The sequence below is a fragment of the Zea mays genome, chromosome 7 (genome assembly GCF_902167145.1).
Source record: "Zea mays cultivar B73 chromosome 7, Zm-B73-REFERENCE-NAM-5.0, whole genome shotgun sequence".
In the NCBI taxonomy this organism is placed as follows: domain Eukaryota; kingdom Viridiplantae; phylum Streptophyta; class Magnoliopsida; order Poales; family Poaceae; genus Zea; species Zea mays.
In genome coordinates, this window is record NC_050102.1 from 144,853,121 (window position 1) to 144,872,941 (window position 19,821).

A 19,821-nucleotide genomic window follows, 5' to 3' on the forward strand; every position below is an offset into this window, starting at 1 on the left:
CAAAGGCTGGTTCGCTGAGGTTTATTTTGAAACGACTTCTTTTTTTTCTATAATATTTTGTCTATATCCATTATAGCCCGCAGCATTCAAAACAGGTGGCTGAAGCTACATTCATTTTCATCCCTACCTACGTTCTCCTCTGCCACTGGACTCGTCTTCGTCCAGCCGCGATTCTCTTTCTCCTCAAAGGTAATGTATCTCCTCCAGTCCCCACCCCTGTGATTCTCTCGTTTTTTCTTGTTCGGTATCGCTGCAGTGCCAAATGGTGGGCCGCATGGTTCAAACTTCAAAGCAAACTTCGGTTTGCATCTCTCCGGTTGAGTTTCATATGCGCGTTGCCTACGGCTGGGTGTGTGAGGCCCTTAGAAGGTAACCTGGAACTCTGGAAGGATGGGCCGGCCAATCTGCTAGTTGTCAGATGGCGCGCTATCTGAGCACGCAGGATGGCCACGTCCATGTGATATGGTTCCCTTTCTGTTTGGACTTCGGAGAACCCACCAAACAGAAGCAGATATATACCTCATTAAGGTTTTGTGATACTTGAACTTAAACACCAATGAGTTGCTGTAAATGAACACTTCTTCTCATATGAACATCGTGATCTTTATTGTGGTGGGTACCATAGGAAGATGACCTCCAAATGCTAGTTTGTTTCATATAATATGAGTCAATTACTCTAGAGCTTAACTGTCAACTAACGTTTCATATCTTTTCAACTGTTTTATGTGGATTGATTACTGAATTGTGAATGGTACTGCCTTGATGTAGATGTTTCTCTGTATCTGTTCTTCAGCTTGATCCCAAGAACCTGTTAAACAAACCATACAATATTGTTAAGAAATGGTAAATGTCTAACGAAACTGTTCTCCTAGAATAACATGTCTGGTTTCTTGTGTCACTATAACAAAAACACAAACAAGGGGGAGGGGGCTTGTTGTGATAAGTGATTTTATGTGTGTCTTTTTCTTGTGTAGGCTTGTATAATTTCTTGAAATAGCCATTGTCTGAAGTGGTGGCGAAGCATTCCGTCACTTATTGACTTGGAAAGAGATCTTTTGCCTTTTGTAAACAATGCTAGAGGCACCTCTTGAGATACATTGTTTGCTTATGGCCTTCAGCACCTTAGGAAAGAACACCCCTCTCCTAAAAGGAATTTGTTCCAAACCAAGGAAATCAAGGCATTAAATTCTAATTCTGTTCACTATATCTTGAGGGGAAAAGTATTTATTTTAGATTTTTAAGTATTCCTAAATTTTGGTACTTCAACCTCTGTAGACTTTGCGCCTGTGTTGGATGAGATGTTAATGCCCAATGAACCAACCATGTTATCTATCTATAGAGAGGGCCCTTTTGGATTTGTGCGATTTAGTGTTTATTTAACATCTACTGCTATATTATTATAAAATATAAAAATTCTGTCCTACCTTCTGCCACCAACACCGCTTTCCTTTTGGCAGTTGAAGTATAATGCAGCAACTGGTGGTCCAAGATTGTAAATTGCTGAGAAGTCTCTGATGTTGAAATTTGGCCGCCATCCTGGTGCATAAACTGTTTGTCTAGCTTGTTGTTTGAATAGCACAAAAACAGTTCGATGAATTCCAGCTGGTGGCCTTGGGCTTTCATAGGGAACTATTTCGTTGCCTGAAAAAATGTGCATTCCTTATTAGAATGTTTTTCTGTATTTTTTAAGGTGAAGGCTAGCACTAACCATTTTGTACTAATGACTCTAACTGTTTTTCACTACCTGCTCACCTCAACATTGTATTCAGTTGGCACTATACCCCCCTCCCACACACACACACACACAAAAGAAAAACAAAATCAGCACACCCCACCCATCCAAAAGAAAAAAGAAACACACACACAATAGGTTGTGATGATGGATTTATTTATACTTATAGCATATTAAGTGCAGCCCCTTATAGCATCTAAACTAAAGTAAATATCCAAGTTGACCACATGTTGTGTACAAGTGGAATATCCCCATTATTAAGCATACACAAAGTGGGTGAGAGAGAGAGACCATTTGTAGTGCTTAGGTTTCATCAAGTATGAATAATTCACAAAAGGATGAGGTGTGCTACTTTTATTTCATTTGTTTAAAATGTTCTTGATTTTTTTTCTTGCAGTCAGAAGTTTTTCTATCTGCCAGCCTAACATGATAAGAGGATTTGGATTATGCCCGTTCAAGTCCTCACGGAGGCAAATTTGGATGCCTATTTTGTTCTTAGTAACATGCCACCTAGTTCCTTCTAGGTTAATCCAGTTTTTTTTTTCATATAATGATCGATAACCATTGATGTGTTTAGTATCATCATGCTAATATATAGTGCTTTCGAGATCTGGTTGAAAGCTTCCTGAAGGAGACATCTACGTCGCGGAACATTTTGACACCTTATAATCTCCATATTTAATTTAAACACTAAGTTCTAATACTTGAAATTCTGAAGGACACTTCACAGGTTTCATTTATAGATGCATCATTTATTTCTGTGGGCCCATACAGAAGATAGCATTAGTTGAGTATTGTATATTGTCATGCAATGAAGCAGGTAATAATACCCATCTACTTGATTTCCTGTAGAAGTAAGTATTGCCACACTGACTAAAGTGATCAAGTGGGTCCCACAGAAAATACCATGATGTCAGATCCTCAACTTGAGGTGCTGTTGAACAAATAACAACCATGCAACTGCTTAACCTGCATCAAAATAGGTGCAGTCACATTAGAGTGGGGGTTGTTCCCCTCTCTCTAAAGTGCTTTGCATTGATTATTAGGTATGCAATATTAAAATGATTCTCTCTATGTTTAGTCTTCAATAAAATTATCTATCATATTCTTCTCAATTGCTGAATGGTGCTGAATCCAAAAGGTAGGAAAATTATGAAATTGCATTCAAAATAAGCGAGCGTGGCAATTAAGGAGATTGAACCAAACCAGAAAGTCTGATGAGACGATAGTGTCTTATTAAATTTACCTAGCATGCACTTGGCCAGATAGTATTTGGTGTAGATGTTGGATTCTGGTATTTTACATGGCACCACTTGCAACTAGTAGGGAATAATTTAGACAGATTTAGTTCCACTACAAAATTCTTGCACTTGCTATAAGTCCACACATGCATCTTTCTTCAAATATTGACATCATCTGTAATACTAATCATGGATGCCAGGCATAATAACATGCACACATCATAAGATAAATGTTTAAAGGTTTCATTGTAAATGATGTGTTACATAGCAACTTTGTAAAATGAAATTCACATGACCATTTTCTCACCAAGGTAGTTACTTCGTCAAAGCCATATCTTTCATAGCAGTTTTTTTTTTCTTCAAATTCTACATGTTACATTTGCAGTAGTGGTTCTTCTGTAGTTACTTAAATCCTTTACTATCATCATATGTTTTGTCATTTGACATACATTTAACTAACCACATGTTTATTTCATTGTCACAATTCCAAGAGCAAAGTGCTGGTGGGTTTATATTTAGTGGAAGATGCCACATATTATGTATACTTAATTTTGATACAACATGAATCTGGAGTTGTTTGCACTTTGTGTGCAACAATAATGTTCGAAGTTGTAGTCCTAAAAATGGTTTAAAGATCCATGTCTTAAATGCTAATTCGGTAAAAAGAGGTCAGGTAAGGTGTTACCCACCAAAACGTATGTCTCTTGCCTCTGGTATATCTGTTACCAACCTGTAATAGAAAATAAACAAGATGAAAAGAAACAAGGGCCTTCCTTAGATCTTTGATTGGTATCAAAATTACTTATGTATTGTAGATAATCAACTAAATAACTTTAATTGGAAAAAATAAGTACACAACTATGTAAAACATACATGAATTTGGAAAATCGATGTTCATGTAAGAGTCTGTTTTCTACTAATAACAGCTGTGCAAATTCATAGGTCACATTTAAAATAAATATGATGTATTATATAGATTTTTATTTACACTCTGGTGGTTGATTCCTAGTAGCAAGTAGCAATCTAGAATTTGGTCAAATAACTAAATGAAACACTTTGTTGTTGCAAATGGCGATCATGTTACATTATTCTTCTTGTAAATTAAACAATTATAATTGTCAGTTGAGTGTGGTAAGTATTTTTTTTTTTGAAACGAAATGGCAGGAGCTCTGCCTTCCAGTTAAGATAGGAAAAGAGCGTAAGTACATGTTAAAAATTACAGTGCACCCAGGGACACGAGGAAGCAGTGTTCAACGGTTGCCCGCATGTCCTCTCTGTGTGGGCTAACGAAAATGGCCGCGTCATCAGCGTACAGGGATGTTCTCCATCTGGTCGTCCCTTGGGGCAATGGGGACAGAGTACCTTGGTCAGTTGCTAGGTCAAGGATGCGTTGGAACGGATCCATAGCTAGGATGAAAAGCATTGGCGAGAGGGGGTCTCCCTGGCATACCCCCCTGGCATGGTGGAATTTTGGCCACCTCCAGGATTCTCCTAAACGAGTGTGGTAAGTATTATGCTAGCAATATCATAGCGTAAGCAGTAGCAATACCACTTGGTTCTTTTGATGAGTTCTTTGAACTCTACTCTAAGCAGTGCAAGCCTTTCTCTTCATAGTTTCAGACTATCAAAATAAGTGTAAAACTGTAACTGTATGCATGCATATATGCAATATCTTTCATGTCAATCTTGTAACTAATGTGTTATATGATTAAATGATATAGCAGCAGTTTACCTTATTTTGTTTGATAATTATAGCAGCTGAGAATTATAACATTAAAGTAGTCAAGTTAGAATTTGGGCCCATGACCGTTCTCTTCAATTTATCCATGAAGTAATTAATTGACAGTTTTATATATAGCCCTGCTGAGAGCAGAGCACCCTGTCCATACAGAGTTTATAAAATATCTTCTTGACGAATTTAGAAACTATTATAATGTAAAAAAATCTGCAACATTTTATTTCCATGCTATTGATATCAATTCAACTGAAAACTAATACTTGTTGACAATAAAATAACAATCTGAACAACGATACTTAGGTTAACCGAATTACAGTGATTGGAAACAAAAAGCTACACTGTCACAGAAACTGTGCTTTCTTACCCATTAGCATACTAACAAGAGTTCTTCAGATGTTGATGGATGGAAAAAAACACCCCCTCCTTTTTGAGAGGGCTGCATCCAATCCTGCAGGTTATCTAGGTAAGGGGTTCTTGAACCACAAACATAAAAACAATGTGCCAAGCAGCATTCATTTGTTTTTTCAGAAAGATGGCGCTAACCAGAGTTTAGGAACGATGCAACTCAACATTGTATTTGAATAACAAATATAATAAGCTCACCAATGCAGATATTCCCTGTACTCTGGTTTGCTTGGACTTGGTGCATCAGGATCCACCATAACCTTAGAAGAGGTAAGTTTGAACTTTAGCATTTTTATTTTGTGTTATAAAGGAGCCGAGACTTAGAGAGCAAATAACAGGGGTTAAACAGAGTTCTTTTGGTCACCTTACTGGAAGGTTTGATTTTTTTTCACAAAAAACATTCATTAGTTGTGATAAAGCACAAGTTAAGCACTTACAGCCATGTTGTGCATGTGCAGTATATGTTGGTGCACAATGTGTTTGTGTGCAAGGTAGAATGCTACGGGTGTGGGAGTAATTTATCTGTGACTTTCGGTAGTTTTCTCTTTTCTTTTTCACGATGGATTTGGAGAATGTTCACAGGCAGAGGCAGCAACGTCAGAGCTTGCCATGCAATGAATGTACTTGTAAGGCCTTGTCCTGTACAATATCCTTGTAGCAGAGAAGCAAGATAGGGTGCAGAAGCATATTCTAAAATAGTATGCAGGGTACATGAACTTGGATCAACAAAAGGATTCCGTGTGTTCTTTCTACAACCAACAAATACCATCTAGTGAGATACTCTGTTTTTGTTCTCAAAACAACATTTTGTTCAACCTAATCAATAATTCATAATAGTTATATTGTCGAGAGATATACGTACTGTAAAGCCCAAAATTTGTATAAAAAAACAAGATAAATAAATAGAATAATATTATGTAAGGTTTTAGGATTATGGAACCATTGGAGATTTCTTGATTCTGTGCATATTCAAACAAAGGAATTATATTGGTCAAATAAATAAATAAATAAAATAGACATCTCATGCTAAAGTTTTCTTGTATGTTGTATTTGTAATCAAATGTATGAGATAAGTTTAAGTTTGAAAAAAATAGAATTTAAAAATAGAAAAGGAATCAAGAAAAGAGAATGCAATAGAAATGGAAAAGAATATACAATACAAAGAAAAATATATACATATAATTATGATTATTCATGATAGCACTTTAATTATGCATTTGATTTCTGTCACAAATTTGAATTTAAATATCAAATTTTGAAAACAAAACAAGGAAAATAGGAACAATACTAAAATAAGAAGAAAAGAAAATGCAAACCGGACCTGCCTGCTCCTTTTACCCTCACCCGCGCTTGTGGCCCATCTGGCCCATTACCGCACGCGCCTGTCGGCCTCGTGGGTCAGTCGCGTCGCCGGCACTCGCCGCCATGTGGGCCTGCGTCCTTGCCTCGCTGTGTCTCAGTTGTGTGGGCCTGGGATGTCGGATCCCCTTCTTCTTCGCGCTTGTGAGCACCCTGCTCCATGAATTCCGCGCGATGCTCGCTAGGTTGTTACAAGCAACAGGTCGGACTCATCTCGCATCAGGGTATAAATGCGAACTTCGCCCAACCCTCTGGAATTATCACCGGCGTGTGGGACCTTTGGACCGAGCGTTTCCTCAACGTAGTGTGCGGCAGAGAATCGGGCTGCCGCCGCTGCCGTGAATTTGCGAACCGGTCGTCCCTTCGGCCCCAGCTTGTGGTCGGGAATCTACATCGGTGTATGCCGCATGGTCCGGGCGCTTCCTCGTGCAGCTTGGGTGGTCGGGAGCAATGGAATTGCTTGCCGGAGTTCTGTGAATACCGCGGGTCCGCACTCCATCGCGGCCGGGGGTCTGCACGACACAAACACCGGTAAGATGGCTCCCCGGACGTCCGCCTCTGACTGCGCAGCGTTTAGCTCTGTTTTGATTCAAGTTTAGGGCGATCAATGCGTCGTTTGTACATCTCACCGGCGTGCGCCGCCGCGCTTCCTGATGTCGCCGCCGTGCGGAGCTCGGAGGTAGGAGAGAAAATCGTGACCGTTAGATCTCCGTGAAGGGCTGAGATTAGATCCTTGGTGGGACGCATTTTAGCCATTGGATAGAGTCTATGTGGTGGAGATTGGCTGGCCGTAACGTTTCGGCCGGGGCTAGGTTAGCCGTTGATCTTGGATCAATCGGTTGAGACTCGTATAGGCGCTGGATCCATTTGGACCGTAGGATCGGAATCTGACCGTGCTAGTCTCGCATCAGTTATCCGCGGGATGAATCTAATCTGGGCCATCCTTTCTTCATCGGTCGGCTCCGATGGGCCGATACCCTTTCGGCTGTTGGTTTTGCGTATGAGTCCCTGTAAATAGTTGAAACCAACCCGCAGTCCATAGACAGGTAGTTTTGAGTCTTAGATACTTTTGCGCCGTTGCCCCTGATTTCTCTGGAATTTGTGGCCCAGTCCAGAGAATTATAAAATCTAGAAAAAGGAATTAGAAAATGATTTTTATGCAAAAATAAATGCTAGAATTTGTTTAATTCATAGGAAATGTATATTTGGTCCAAATTAATTCATTCCAATTCCTATAATTTTATAAAATCATTGTTTATCATTTTGTGTCACTGTTTTGACATGAACTCAGTTAGAAAATTAATTTCTCAACTAATCCTATTTTAATCACATTAAACCTTAGGAAATTCATAACTTGAATTCTATAACTCCAAATTTAATGATTCCAGTTCCTGTGATCCTAGTTTAATGTCTAGATTATTACTGTGTATTTATTTACATGTTTGGTGTGATGTTAATATTGCCTATACATTGCCTGTTTGTTTGCTACGATTAGCAGTGAGGATACGTGTCACCTGAAGATCATCCTGGTACCTGGAATCTCAAGTCCCAGGCAAGTTGTGCCCTTGATCACTTCTTTTACCCAGCCATGTTCTGATTAATCATAATGATCTGCATAGGTTAATTTTGATGGGACCCAATAGGTTACCCTAGTTTGATTATCTTTATACCTTGTTTACCACTGAACTTTTTGGGTAGTACTTGCTAGTGCTTTATGTGGTTTTGGGTATGAAGATACATTACTCATGATTATACTTTTGTTATCCGTTGTTATTTATCGTTCATGATAAGATCATTATGTTAATTGGAACATGGAGCGACCACCCGGGAAAACAGTGCTACCACAAGGGTTTAATGGGACGCCCTTGGCTGATTAATTAGGAAAGCTAGTGGAAGACTACCTTACCCGAAAGGGGCAAGGGCAGTAGGGGAGTGGTCAGTGTAGGGAGGCCCTCGGGAGGATTTTGCTGCGATGGCGGTCCTGCAAGGGATTCCTGCATTGGAGCTTCCTATAAACTGTAGCGGGTTTTCTGAAGCTAGTGGAACTTTGTAAAGGCCTCGTAGTGTTACCCTGCCTCGCCTCCTCGGTAGAGGTGTATGGGAAGTCGCGATCCCTTGGCAGATGGGTAACATGACTTGTGGGTAAAGATGCGCCACCTCTGCATAGTGTAAAACTGGTATACTAGCCGTGCTCACGGTCATGAGCAGCTCGGACCCTCACATGATTAAATTATGGAACTTAAACTCAATTTGTCATATGCATTGCATCGCAGGTGAGGTTGTTACTTTTGTTCTACTACTTAATTGGGTTGGTGTTTACTTATACTTAGTAATTGCTAATAAAATTTTGACCAACTTTAAAAGCAATGCTCAGCTCTAACCATCCTCTTTGGTAAGCCTTACACTTCACGTGAGCTCCCACCTTTGGCGAGTTCATGCACATTATTCCCCACAACTTGTTGAGCGATGAACGTATGTGAGCTCACTCTTGCTGTCTCACACCCCCCCACAGGTCAAGAACAGGTACCACAGGATGAGGCGCATGGAGGATGCTGCGATGAGTTCGTGAGAGATCTAGGCCATCGTCTCCCAGTCAACTTTGGGTTGCTGGACCGTTGTCTCCTTATAATGTAATTATTTATTTTGTATAGAACTCCTGTTATATAGTAAAGATGTGACATTCGATCCTGTGCCATGATTCATCATATGTGTGAGACTTGGTCCCAGCACACCTGGTGATTATGTTCGCTCCCGGGTCTTGGTGCCCCTAAAATCCGGGTGTGACACGTACTATAGGACCTTAATTTTCTTTCTTCTTAATATAATGACACGCAGTCTTCCTGCGTTTCCGTGAAAAAAAAGAGTTATACGTACTTTTGTAAACCACCATTTGTGCAACTTTATCGCTTATTCTAAGTAGAACAACATGTCTATGTTGTATTTTTTTTCAGAAAGAGAAAATACATAAGTACTAATAAATTAGTGTTTGGGTGACGGGTCACTAACTCTGGTGATACTACGTGTTACCCCTGTCACATGATAGTATTTTTTCTTAGTTGAACCTTTTCTTGCAAGCAAAGTCATGTTTCAGTGTTTCACCTTACCCAATGCAATGCCAAAACACATGCACTCTACATATCAGGATCCTACAATCAATTATGGTCACTTACAAGTGTGTAGAGCTTTGTTTGGTCGTGGCCTTCAATCTCAACATGTGGTGCATTGAGAACAGCAGATGCTCGTAGTCCAGTGCCATTTGTTATCTCCTTGTCACCATAATTAATCCTCATCGTTGCTGACTTTATGAAAGGATCCAACACATCACCAATTACCTGGCTCAATGCCAAAGGATCCCTGCCTCGTGACATAGTTCAGTATACAATTGAGTTGGTGGCTATAGAAGAGAGCTTCGTTGAGCCACAACCAGGTGGAGTCTATAGTGTGGCGGAAGGGCTATGAAATGTTTTTTTGTGTGGGAAGAACAGAGCAGTCCTTCGTAAATTTATATTAGTTGTGAAGCATCCACTTTATGTTCACAACATTCCATTGAGCACTATAAGAAGATAGAATCTTACTTTTAATATTACTCCGTATATTATTATTTTCCCTTATAATTGCTTCTTTGTTGCATGGACATGTAGACTTGTAGAGCACCTATCAACCTCCAGATGGCCTAGTTATAGTTGGGCCTGTACGATCTTTGTGGATGATATCTATGGTCAGTTTTTCATATGCATATATTCTCCAAAGATCAAGAGTGTATGTTTAAAGCTCCAAGAGGTAGCCTCCCCTGCATGGCGCCTTGCCGGGGCTTGGCCAAAGCTTCACGATGTGTCATTTCATGTTCAACGATACTTCTCTGAGTGGTGAGCACGTAGACGTAGAAAGATTCTTTGGATCAACATCACAATGCAGCAGTACGAAACCTGGGGAGGTAGAGTCAGGTCGTTAGAAGTCTTTTTTTCTTCTCTTTATTTGCTTTTCCTTGACAGCAGTTGAGGTATGGAGCACTTCACTCTTCACCTTTGATTGAAAACTATTCTGTGGACTTGTTCCATAAGACCCTACCTGGTTCATGTTCTTATCTACAATTTCCCAATACATGCATGACTTCTCTGTTCATTTTCAGTTTAAATGTCTATTTTCATGTTCTAATGCTACCGTTGTGGCTTTGTCTTATATTCACATGTTGCTGCTTTGCCCCTCGTCCGCTGAATACAAATGTATGCATGTAGAGGATTATTTGGACCAAACAGGAACCAAAGAAGCATCTCCTGGCCTGATTCGACGCATCAATGTCTTAATATTATCAGATGGACTTATTCCAGATTCCTCGCAGCATTTGAAATGCCTATGCAAGAAGAAATTACACTTTCGATGGCGCGAATGGCCATTTAGAACTTCTGAGAATAGATAGACTCGTCATACCATAGAGCTTGCATTCAACTTGTTCCAGCCAGAACGCCACATTCTGCCTCGGCCCTCCACATAAGCGTCAATATCTGCAACTGACATAAACAATCCATGCAGATTTGTTTTTTCGTCTTCCAGCAGGGAATAAAAGGTGAGGGGCACTGCCTGCTATATCATGTACGTTATACTCTACTTTATACTCTAAAAGCCATCCTCGACCTTATACGCGGTACTGTCCCAGGCTTCTTTGGCCTTTTTTTTTCTGAATAGCATATAAGACTATATACTGGACTATAAGCAACAAATGTATGAAAATGAATACATGTTTATGCATCAGGGTTCTCATTTTGTTCCAGCAATCATAACTGCACAGAGTGCAAACTGTTTTTTTTTACTATTAGATTTGCACGTGTACTTGGACAAGTTGCTTGAAGACATGCAAGTTTGCAGTGAGAACACAAAACCCTTTTGAATGGAATATACTCAACGTCTATCAATCTCTTGGAATAAAGGCAGTATAGGTACTGTCTTGCAGATCAGATGGGCATCTCCACTAGGACGTTAAAAGCAGAAAGGCAGAAGATCACCTTTGGATTTTGAAAGTTCTGACATCGCAAGGGGGCAAAAGGCGCCAGGGAACTCCCCCGCACTGCAAACAGCCTGCACCCAGAGACACAGCTTCTGTGGATGAGCTCTTGCCATGCCAGCCTCCCTCTGGCCTCTGCTCTCTCTACACTGTTCGCCAGCCAGCTGGAAATGCTGCTAAAGTCAGTGCATCATCTCTAGGTAAGAGATGAATTTATTCTACCGGTGGGCAGTCTTATCATTCTGAAAATCTGCATCGAAATAGCACACTCTTTTGGTTCGTGTTTCAGCTGCTAATAGCTAATGCTGGAGTTCTGGGGCCCTATGCTTGCTTGCTGTCTGCAAATTTGTTTGCCAGAAGTTTACAAGATTGAATTTTGGCATTGAATTGGATGATTGGCACCACCAATTCCTCATGTCAATCTTCAAAGGTCGAACAGTGCATGTTGGTTCTAGAGGTAAGGTTGAACATTGCATGATGGTTCTAGAGGTAAGACCTTTGCAATATATACGTGGTCTCAGTCGACTGGTTGATCCAGATTGGTTACACTTCATTTCTGGGTTTGTTTAGACTGGTGCCCCCTGGAAAATGAATTTGGACAACGTTTGCGGAAAAAATGACGAGAGCTCGCTTGCACTCCATCTACTCCGTACCCCATACAGGCTAGTGGACGAGAACGAGGTCAAAGGAAACGACAAGCAGCAATAGCTAGCGTCTGATAAAATGTCGATGTGATGGCAGAGTAGAAAAAGGCTATAGCTGCAATGTTGCTCGATTTCAATTCGGGGCTATTTGGACCGTGTGATTCGGCGTTTGGGCCCAATCGTACGCACCCGGGCCGTAAAATGATGGAGCCTATGTTTGGAAATAGTTGCATGCTTTTTTATACGTATCATAATACTTCCGTCCGTTATTTTAGTTTTTCCTAGGTCAAACAATTCAAGTTTGTTATAATTCTAGTTTTTCTAAGTCAAAAATCTTAAATTCCAAATATTAGAATGTCAAATAAATATTATTAGATTCATAAATCTATTTGATATTATAAATATTGATAATCTTTATTATGAATGTGGTCAAATATAAAATACTTTAATTTAGAAAGAAAACTTAAGTGTCCCACGAGGACCATTTGTAAAAAAAGAAGGAATCCCGTACATTTGGAACGAGAAAGATCATAACTGTTAAAACATATTTAAGCAACTAAAGTGGGACTAGTTTCTTCGTAACACAGCACATGGATCACATCACGTCGAAACTAGAACGCCAAATGAGCCAATGTATTACAGAAATGGCAGCCAAGACGGAATAAACCATGAATGCAGCGACAGATTGGTCTAACTATGCTTTGTTTGCTAAGCTTCAGGTCTGTTTGTTTGAGTTACAACTTTTGAGTTTTTTTTTCCTCAAAATATGGCTTTCTAGCTTTTGGTTTATATCTATTGGATTTTTTCTATTGATTTTTAATAGATTTTAGCTTATCAACACACCAAAAAAAAACTACTTACAACTTGCTTTTTAGCTTTTACTTTGTTTCCGCAGAAGCTACTCAATAGCTAGGTTCAACTCCTCTCAACCGGTGAACAACATGAGTCCGAAGTTTCTTTAGTAATTCCTAAAATTTCCTTGTAGTGTGGTTCCATCACATGACTCATCTCATGGGGAGCACGAAATGGCTATGTTTTATTCTATTTCACTTCCTAGCATTTGCTATCATTTATCCGTCCCTTCAGTTTCATTGAGATAAGGGACATCATTTATAGTCTCTCTTTCTGTATATGGAAAGTCAAAAATTTCTCATCAAAACATTAAAAAATTGTATATATAGAAAACTCTAAGGCCTTGTTCGATTATTTCCATACCACATGATTTGGATTGGTTTGAAAAAAAATAAGAAGAATTTTAATTTGTTTAGGATTTAAACATTCTCAATTCTACTCAATCCATATGAATTGAGATCAAACCGAACGGAACCTAAAAGAAGAAAAGAGAGACTTATGCCATGACTCTAAAATATTTTCTACTTAAATAGTCTCAAGTAGCATAAGTTTCACGGTGTGGATAATTAATTCGATCGTTGTGGTTGAACTCTATTATGAATTCACGACCACTTTCTGCTTAGGTCCTTAGACCTCTCTCCAATATTGGTGTAGAGAAAGAGATATTTGTGATTACTTGGAGTTTTCATACGAGTCAGCTCATGATCTACAAATTGATCTATTATTCACCTTTGCATTTATTCTTTCTTAGTTAAAAGGTTGAGAAAACTATAAAATTTAATTATATTATTATGGACTAAAAATGGACCAGCTTCTGGCTTTTGACTAACAGAAAGTGGGTAAAAGCTGAAAAAACAGAGTGACCACTGGCGGTTGATTTGGAGGCAAACTTTTTTGGGGCCAATACAGTCATTTAGGATGAACATGCCGATCTGACACGCCTCTCTCCCCCCCTCTCTCTCTCTCTCTAAGGGCTCTTTGAATCAATCATTTCCTCATTATTCATCTTAATCCTCCCAATCCTCCTTGGATTCAACGTCCAAGCAACATTGGCTGTGGATAGACAACGACACTCATAGACATCGGTTTGGATCTTCTAGGGTAAAGCATTGTTGCCTGGCCAGTGGTGCGCTCTAAACACTGAAACACGCCATAAGTGTCATTATAATGGCACATAAGGTTAGAAGGAGGGAGTATAGGATTTCTAGTTCTTTTGTTGTTTTCTTTATCTGTTGGAAAAGTGTACTTGGATATGATTTGCAGTGACTATATGAGAAGCTTCCATGTTCCGTTGCTTGGCATGAGATTGAACCAAACATACTCTTCTTCAAACCGCCTGACGGTAAGCTAGTCAGGGACATAAATGGTCTCCAAAGGTGTGCTTGCATGTCCTGGTGACCTGAAAAAGGTATGGGAGAATTTTTCGAAGCTGTACTGCTTGATATTTTCTCTATGTTCTTTTTTATTTGTTACGGTTTAATTTAAAAATAAACTAGTGAAGTCACAAATATTCGTGAATGGAATGAGATAGTATCATGTATGCAGCCGCCGCAGCGGGAAATGGCCTATCTGTCTGTCTGTGACGGTGTGACCCATCGCAAATCGCAAGCGAAGCAAGCGCGGGGGCGGAGGAGTGGCGGAAATAAAAGAAGTGTGAAAAAAGGCAAGGCGTAGTGCGCAGGTAGTTATGTCTGGTAATCGCGAGCGGCACACGGCACGCGTCCCCGCCCACGCCCACGCGCGGCCCCGACGGCTGTCCAACTTTTTTTGCAATTTGGCCCTTTTCGGGTTTTTTTCCCACATTTATGCCCCTGGCAGTTTCATTTCAAAAAATGGACCCTTAGCTCGGCGCCGTCATCATTGGCGCCGAGCATGTGTGTGCCGGCGCCAATACTATTGGCGCTTATACGTCAGACGCCGGTGTGATCTGGATTGACGTGGCACGTACCTCGGCGCCATAGATCTTGGCGCCGAGGTAGGCGCCCGGTCAACGACGCCTACCTCGGCGCCAAGATCTATGGCGCCGAGGTACGTTCCTATAAATAGTACCCTACGTCTGGCTTGTTGCTGTGCTCATTTCAATTCTTCTAAACTAGAGATGTCTAGGCGTGGTAAATATGCTAAACAAAGGTAAGTTTTGGATCTGCCTCTTATTTTGTGAGTCTATTATATTTCTGATTGTTATAGAGTTTATGGAAATTTAGGAAGGGTCCTTTGACCGGAACTGCCTTCGACCCGCTGCCTTTGCCAAGTGGTGTTCCAGTGCCTATGTGTTTTTGTGGTGATCCTTGTAAGGTCGATAAGTCTGAAGATCATGACACCTATCGACAGAGGTATTGGATGTGTGCTAACTTTGCATTTGAGCCAACTGTTGTTCAACGTCGGATGAATTTAATGGTGAGAATAGTCTTGTAATATGTTTACATTTGTGAATGTTTTTGTAAATGTTTTTTGCGTACTAATAATTGCACATTTTGTAGACTCCTCCACCGCTATGTGATTTTGAGCAGTGGATTGACACCGAAATATCAGAGAAAGATAAGAAGTGGCTGGAGAATCTTCAAAAGTGGGATGCAGAGGACAAAGAGAGGATGAAAAAAAGACGAGAGGAGCTTGCTGCCGAGCAACAACGTGAAGACGAAGAGAAAATGAGGCGTGTTGCTGAATGCAGGGAAGATAAGGAGAAGAAGCTTGAGCGTGCACGTCGTGCAAAGGAAGCAATGGAGGAGAACCCTGATGCATTTCGCAAAGGCAAATGGCCCCGTTGTACTCAGTAGTATTGGTGTTTTATTTGAAGTTATGTAATAATGAACTTATTATTCGGTAATATGTATTGTCGAACAATGATATTTCGTAATGAATTACCTTCAAATTGATGAAAAATTACATAAATACATAATTGATGAAAAGTAGATTTAAAGCAATTCTTGAAGGCGACTTGAAGCAATTGAAATAGATAACCAACACGCTAAAAGCAATTGATACATAAGAGTTTTCTAGTAGTGCTCCCACATTCCAAATTGAGTTGAGCCTTCCCCATAGTATCCTCCCATAGTATCCTCCCACATTCCAAATGGATCTGAAAAGTATAGATGCTAGTCCTAAAATTAATGCTTCTGAAAAGGCTATGTAATAGTTATGTAAAGGCTACATGACATAACCAACAATTTCACAAAATTTCGGCAGAGTTTTCTCTGTTTTTTGTCAATCCAAGACATACTCATAGATAAGCATAACATACAAGTGCATACAATTGTAAACAATTCCAAGCAAGCTCATAAAAGTCTAAACAAGTTCATTACAAGTCCATAGAATTCATACAAGTCCATTAAAATGTCATACAAGCCCGTAGAGGCCAAATGAGTCCATTACAAGTCTATATAATTCATACGTTACATAACAAGTCCATAGAGTCCAAACCAATTCAACGTCTCCTAGTCTTACCCTTGCCTAAAGCGTCGGTGCCTGGAGTGTAACGTTGTGGAGAGCGGTGTCGCCTACGATCCTGTGGTTGTAATGGCTGTGTCGAAGGAGCCCCCTCAAGCTGTGAAGGTCCTATCTCGTCGTGATCGTAGTCGAAGCCAGCACCAAGACCTGTGGAGGGCGTTGCTGTGTCGGTACACGATGGTACATGGACGTCATGTGCAACAGTAGTCCTGCAGCCACAGCGAGCAGCAGCTCCACGTAGGCGCCTAGATAAACGCTGCATGCCAAAGACATATTAGTTTACAACTCGATCTAATATGGGTGCCGCCTCCACTTGGGTTCCCAGTCTAGTGGTCAGGTCATACTCCGTTTCTTCATCGTCTGAAGAATCAATGTCGGCGTAGTCTTCCGCTGTCCACTGCTGGCGAAGCTTACAACGAGTCGCACCCTGGTACCAAGCTTGGTACCGCCTGTAATCACTATTGTTGTGCAACTCATCGTTGGAATATACATTCTCAGCACCCGATTCCCAATCATTTACTAATATCAGATGATGTTGACGAAAGTCCGTTATCTTCTTTTGCTTCCGCCGGTCAAATCTACACACAAATCATATCATATAAATAACACAAAGTTAAGAATGATTGATGTTATAAATTGCAAACTGGATTTATAGATTGCGAACTTACTTGTGTAGCTCCTTTGAAGTAGGAACATCTTCAACCGGCCATAGCTGGTTCCTACCAAACTGTCTCTGAACCCTGTGAGGTAGGTGCCACTCAACACACCAGAAACAGACCAAAGGACATTGCATCATATAGAGTTCATCTTCACTGCTGCATACTACACTAAAGATCATCCCAGCATACTCAGGTGCGTTGTATGGCTGCCATGTGACCTAAAACAAAAATGAAGCAATCTATGTTAAGTATAATAAAACAAATTTCATAACGATAAGTTTTTCATTGTTGAGTACTTACGCTAGAGGCAGAAAGGGTGTCAAACTCGTTAACATACTCCATGTATGCCCTCTTAGCTCTCGCAAAAGGAGCTGCCACTTGGTCCCAAATATAAGCATACGTCGGTCGAAGACGATCATTTCCATGAATCATCCATGGCCAGGGTCTAGGCTGGAAAACACGTGGTCGACCAACTGGTATGCGAAACCTGCAAAATGAAATTTATGTTAGTAAGTAATATAGCCTTATTAAATAAAATTTTGAAGACTTCGGTCCAAGACGTACCACATCCATATCTGCAGGAGGTAGACGCAACCGCCTATAGACGAAGAGGAGGACGTACGACGGCAAGCTTCACAAAGCTGCCGGTACAAAAAAGAAAGCACAGCGGAGCCCCAACTGTACTGTCCAGCTGTATCCCAGTCGGTTAGACATGGGATGTACATCCAGGACGCGCAGTCTCCTGTGGCGTCTGGGAAGAGGACACAACCAAACATGTGCAAGATCCAAGCTCGACAATAGAACTGGACTGTAGCCTCATCAGCATCAGCAGGGCACACACCAAAAGACTGACGGAGCCATGTGATGCCTACTCCAGCAGTCCGTTCAACGCCCTCAGCAGGAAGCTCCCTACCAAGAAAGGCCTCAACTCTAGCCCTCCATCCGTCAGAGTCACATTGGCCTGTCACTGCTCTGCCACCAACATTGAGTCCAAGTATCTTCTGTGCATCCTCTAATGTGACTGTCATCTCACCAAAAGGAAGATGAAAACTATGTGTCTCAGGACGCCACCTACATAATTAAAAAAAATAGTGTAAAAGAGCTCAATGATTCAAGAATATTTTTATAAAATCATAACAATACCTGTCCACAAGTGCAGTAATGGCCGCCGAATCAATAGTAGGCAACCCGCGTCGTAACTGGTAAGATATTACATCTAGACCTGCTCGTCTGAGGTAATTAGTGTACCTGTCGTCGAACACTATGTCTAGGAACCCATTGTGTGTCCTAGAACGAAGCGTTGCTAGGTCCTACACGGAAAAATATTATATAAGCAACACCATTTGTACAACAACAAATCTACAAAAGATATTTACAATTAAATACCTGGCCTTCCGACAGAAGGCGCCCCCGGTGGCTCTCGTCGTAGAACGGGTCGAGAAGGTGGAACTGTGCCATCCTACAAAATGAAATTAATGTTAGTAAGTAATATAGCCTTATTAAATAAAATTAAGGTAGTATCATTAAACTAAAAATACAAACCTCGCTAATCTGCCAACGACAAGTGCGTGAATTATGACCAAGTCTACCGCACTTGCCACACTCATACTGCTCGGGGTCGGTAAGAAATGGTGTTCTCCTTCCCCTTCTACTCCTACCACCAACCTGATCCATAACCATCTTGTGCCTCGTCCTCTTCCTGGATCCACGCTTGGTCCAACGACTACTTGGATCAGCGACATACTTTGGGCCATCGTACGGAGGCCACTCACCCGCGTCACGATAAGGAATAAATCTTGGACTCCAAGTCAACACTAGTTTATCAATAGTAAACTCTTGAGGTATCCTCCTCTCTAAGTCAAAGTTACGAGCTCGAGCAGCTGCGATTAGATGAGAACATGGAAAATGGTATTGCCTGGGTGCGCCACAAGTACATGACAAGTCATTAAGGACAACCACATGCTTCCTCGACTCTTGTGACTCGCCGTCAGAAGTAGTACCAGCTTGAAGGAATACCTCATATGTCCCTGACTGTAAGTCAAAACAATCAACAGTGTGTGTGTTTGCCCTTTCCTTTGCCTTCTCTAGAAAGGTCTTAGGCTTTGGAGCCCATCTCTCTCCCTCATTCTGCAATCCAACTGCGTGGGTGTGTCTATCATTGAACCATGCCACAAGCTTGTAAAAGGTAAATGTCACTATAGCAGTGACCGGCATACCACGTATGCCCAACAATAATTTGTTGAATGACTCGGCCATGTTACTACACTGGAACTCATATCTCCATCCACCTAAGTCGTGAGCTCTCGTCCACTTCTCCAAATCCGGCATCAATCCATTCAACCAATCTCTACCTTCGGCATTTGTTGCGACTTTGAGCTTTTCTAACTTTTCTCTAAAGAACTTGTCTTCCAGCTGTCGACATGTCTCCTGGAAAAGCTCAAAGTTATCCTTGACACCATCCTTACGCAGAAGATTCTCAGCAAGGTGTCGAGTACACCACCTGTGATGCAAAGGAGGGTACCCATCGATCTGCTCACGGACCGCGTTGAGTATTCCCTGGTGCCGATCTGATATTACACCAACTTCCCGTCCTGGGCCAACCACATGTATCCGGACCAGTCGCAGGAACCAGCCCCAACTGTCTTTGTTCTCTTTCTCTACCAGAGCAAATGCTAGGGGAACTAGCTTGTTGTTTGCATCAACGGATATGGCAATTAGAAGAGTGCCCTGGTACTTGCCGAGAAG

The 19,821-nt window shown here is 41.0% G+C and overlaps 3 protein-coding genes across 10 annotated transcripts; 1 reads left to right on the top strand and 2 right to left on the bottom strand.

The window, feature by feature from the left end:
- Positions 1-20: 20 nt before the first annotated feature.
- LOC103633010 (protein FLOWERING LOCUS T) lies at positions 21-9,951 on the bottom strand. Of its 8 annotated transcripts, XR_004851540.1 has the most exons (8): positions 9,646-9,949; positions 5,315-5,376; positions 5,076-5,159; positions 3,663-3,703; positions 2,979-3,051; positions 2,639-2,701; positions 1,425-1,641; positions 764-808 (listed from the first exon to the last, which is right to left on the bottom strand). XR_004851540.1 is itself a non-coding variant. In XM_008654699.3 (5 exons), the coding sequence occupies exons 1-5, from the start codon at positions 9,841-9,843 to the stop codon at positions 790-792; spliced, it is 537 nt and encodes a 178-aa protein (XP_008652921.1). In that variant the 5' UTR covers positions 9,844-9,951; the 3' UTR covers positions 21-789. The 8 variants fall into 8 exon arrangements, 1 of the variants encoding a protein (XP_008652921.1); XR_004851539.1 differs by lacking the exon at positions 2,979-3,051 and having other exon boundaries at positions 21-808; XR_004851542.1 differs by lacking the exon at positions 1,425-1,641 and having other exon boundaries at positions 21-808; positions 3,663-5,159; positions 9,646-9,944.
- A 4,027-nt stretch (positions 9,952-13,978) lies between these two features.
- LOC103633011 (uncharacterized) lies at positions 13,979-15,827 on the top strand. Its single transcript, XM_008654703.4, has 3 exons — positions 13,979-15,100; positions 15,175-15,367; positions 15,451-15,827. The coding sequence occupies exons 1-3, from the start codon at positions 14,988-14,990 to the stop codon at positions 15,745-15,747; spliced, it is 603 nt and encodes a 200-aa protein (XP_008652925.2). The 5' UTR covers positions 13,979-14,987; the 3' UTR covers positions 15,748-15,827.
- A 298-nt stretch (positions 15,828-16,125) lies between these two features.
- On the bottom strand, positions 16,126-18,329 carry LOC103634238 (serine/threonine-protein phosphatase 7 long form homolog). Its single transcript, XM_020540972.3, has 5 exons — positions 18,220-18,329; positions 17,641-18,147; positions 17,377-17,563; positions 17,086-17,294; positions 16,126-16,995 (listed from the first exon to the last, which is right to left on the bottom strand). The coding sequence occupies exons 2-5, from the start codon at positions 18,102-18,104 to the stop codon at positions 16,692-16,694; spliced, it is 1,164 nt and encodes a 387-aa protein (XP_020396561.1). The 5' UTR covers positions 18,105-18,147; positions 18,220-18,329; the 3' UTR covers positions 16,126-16,691.
- Between the last annotated feature and the right edge of the window lie 1,492 nt (positions 18,330-19,821).

Bases quoted from the DNA above. Each gene is read 5' to 3' on its own strand.
- LOC103633010 (XM_008654699.3), bottom strand. From the start codon at position 9,843: ATGTCACGAGGCAGGGATCCTTTGGCATTGAGCCAGGTAATTGGTGAT. The intron at 5,377-9,645 runs GTAAGTGACCAT...ACCTCTTCTAAG, and splicing joins AAACAAAGCTCTACACACTT to GTTATGGTGGATCCTGATGC. The intron at 1,642-3,662 runs GTGGGTAACACC...ACATTTTTTCAG, and splicing joins GGCAAGAGACATACGTTTTG to GCAACGAAATAGTTCCCTAT.
- LOC103634238 (XM_020540972.3), bottom strand. From the start codon at position 18,104: ATGACAGTCACATTAGAGGATGCACAGAAGATACTTGGACTCAATGTT. The intron at 17,295-17,376 runs GTAAGTACTCAA...TTTTTGTTTTAG, and splicing joins ACACCCTTTCTGCCTCTAGC to GTCACATGGCAGCCATACAA. The intron at 16,996-17,085 runs GTAAGTTCGCAA...ATTTGTGTGTAG, and splicing joins ACTTCAAAGGAGCTACACAA to ATTTGACCGGCGGAAGCAAA.
- LOC103633011 (XM_008654703.4), top strand. From the start codon at position 14,988: ATGGCGCCGAGGTACGTTCCTATAAATAGTACCCTACGTCTGGCTTGT. The intron at 15,101-15,174 runs GTAAGTTTTGGA...ATGGAAATTTAG, and splicing joins GGTAAATATGCTAAACAAAG to GAAGGGTCCTTTGACCGGAA. The intron at 15,368-15,450 runs GTGAGAATAGTC...CACATTTTGTAG, and splicing joins AACGTCGGATGAATTTAATG to ACTCCTCCACCGCTATGTGA.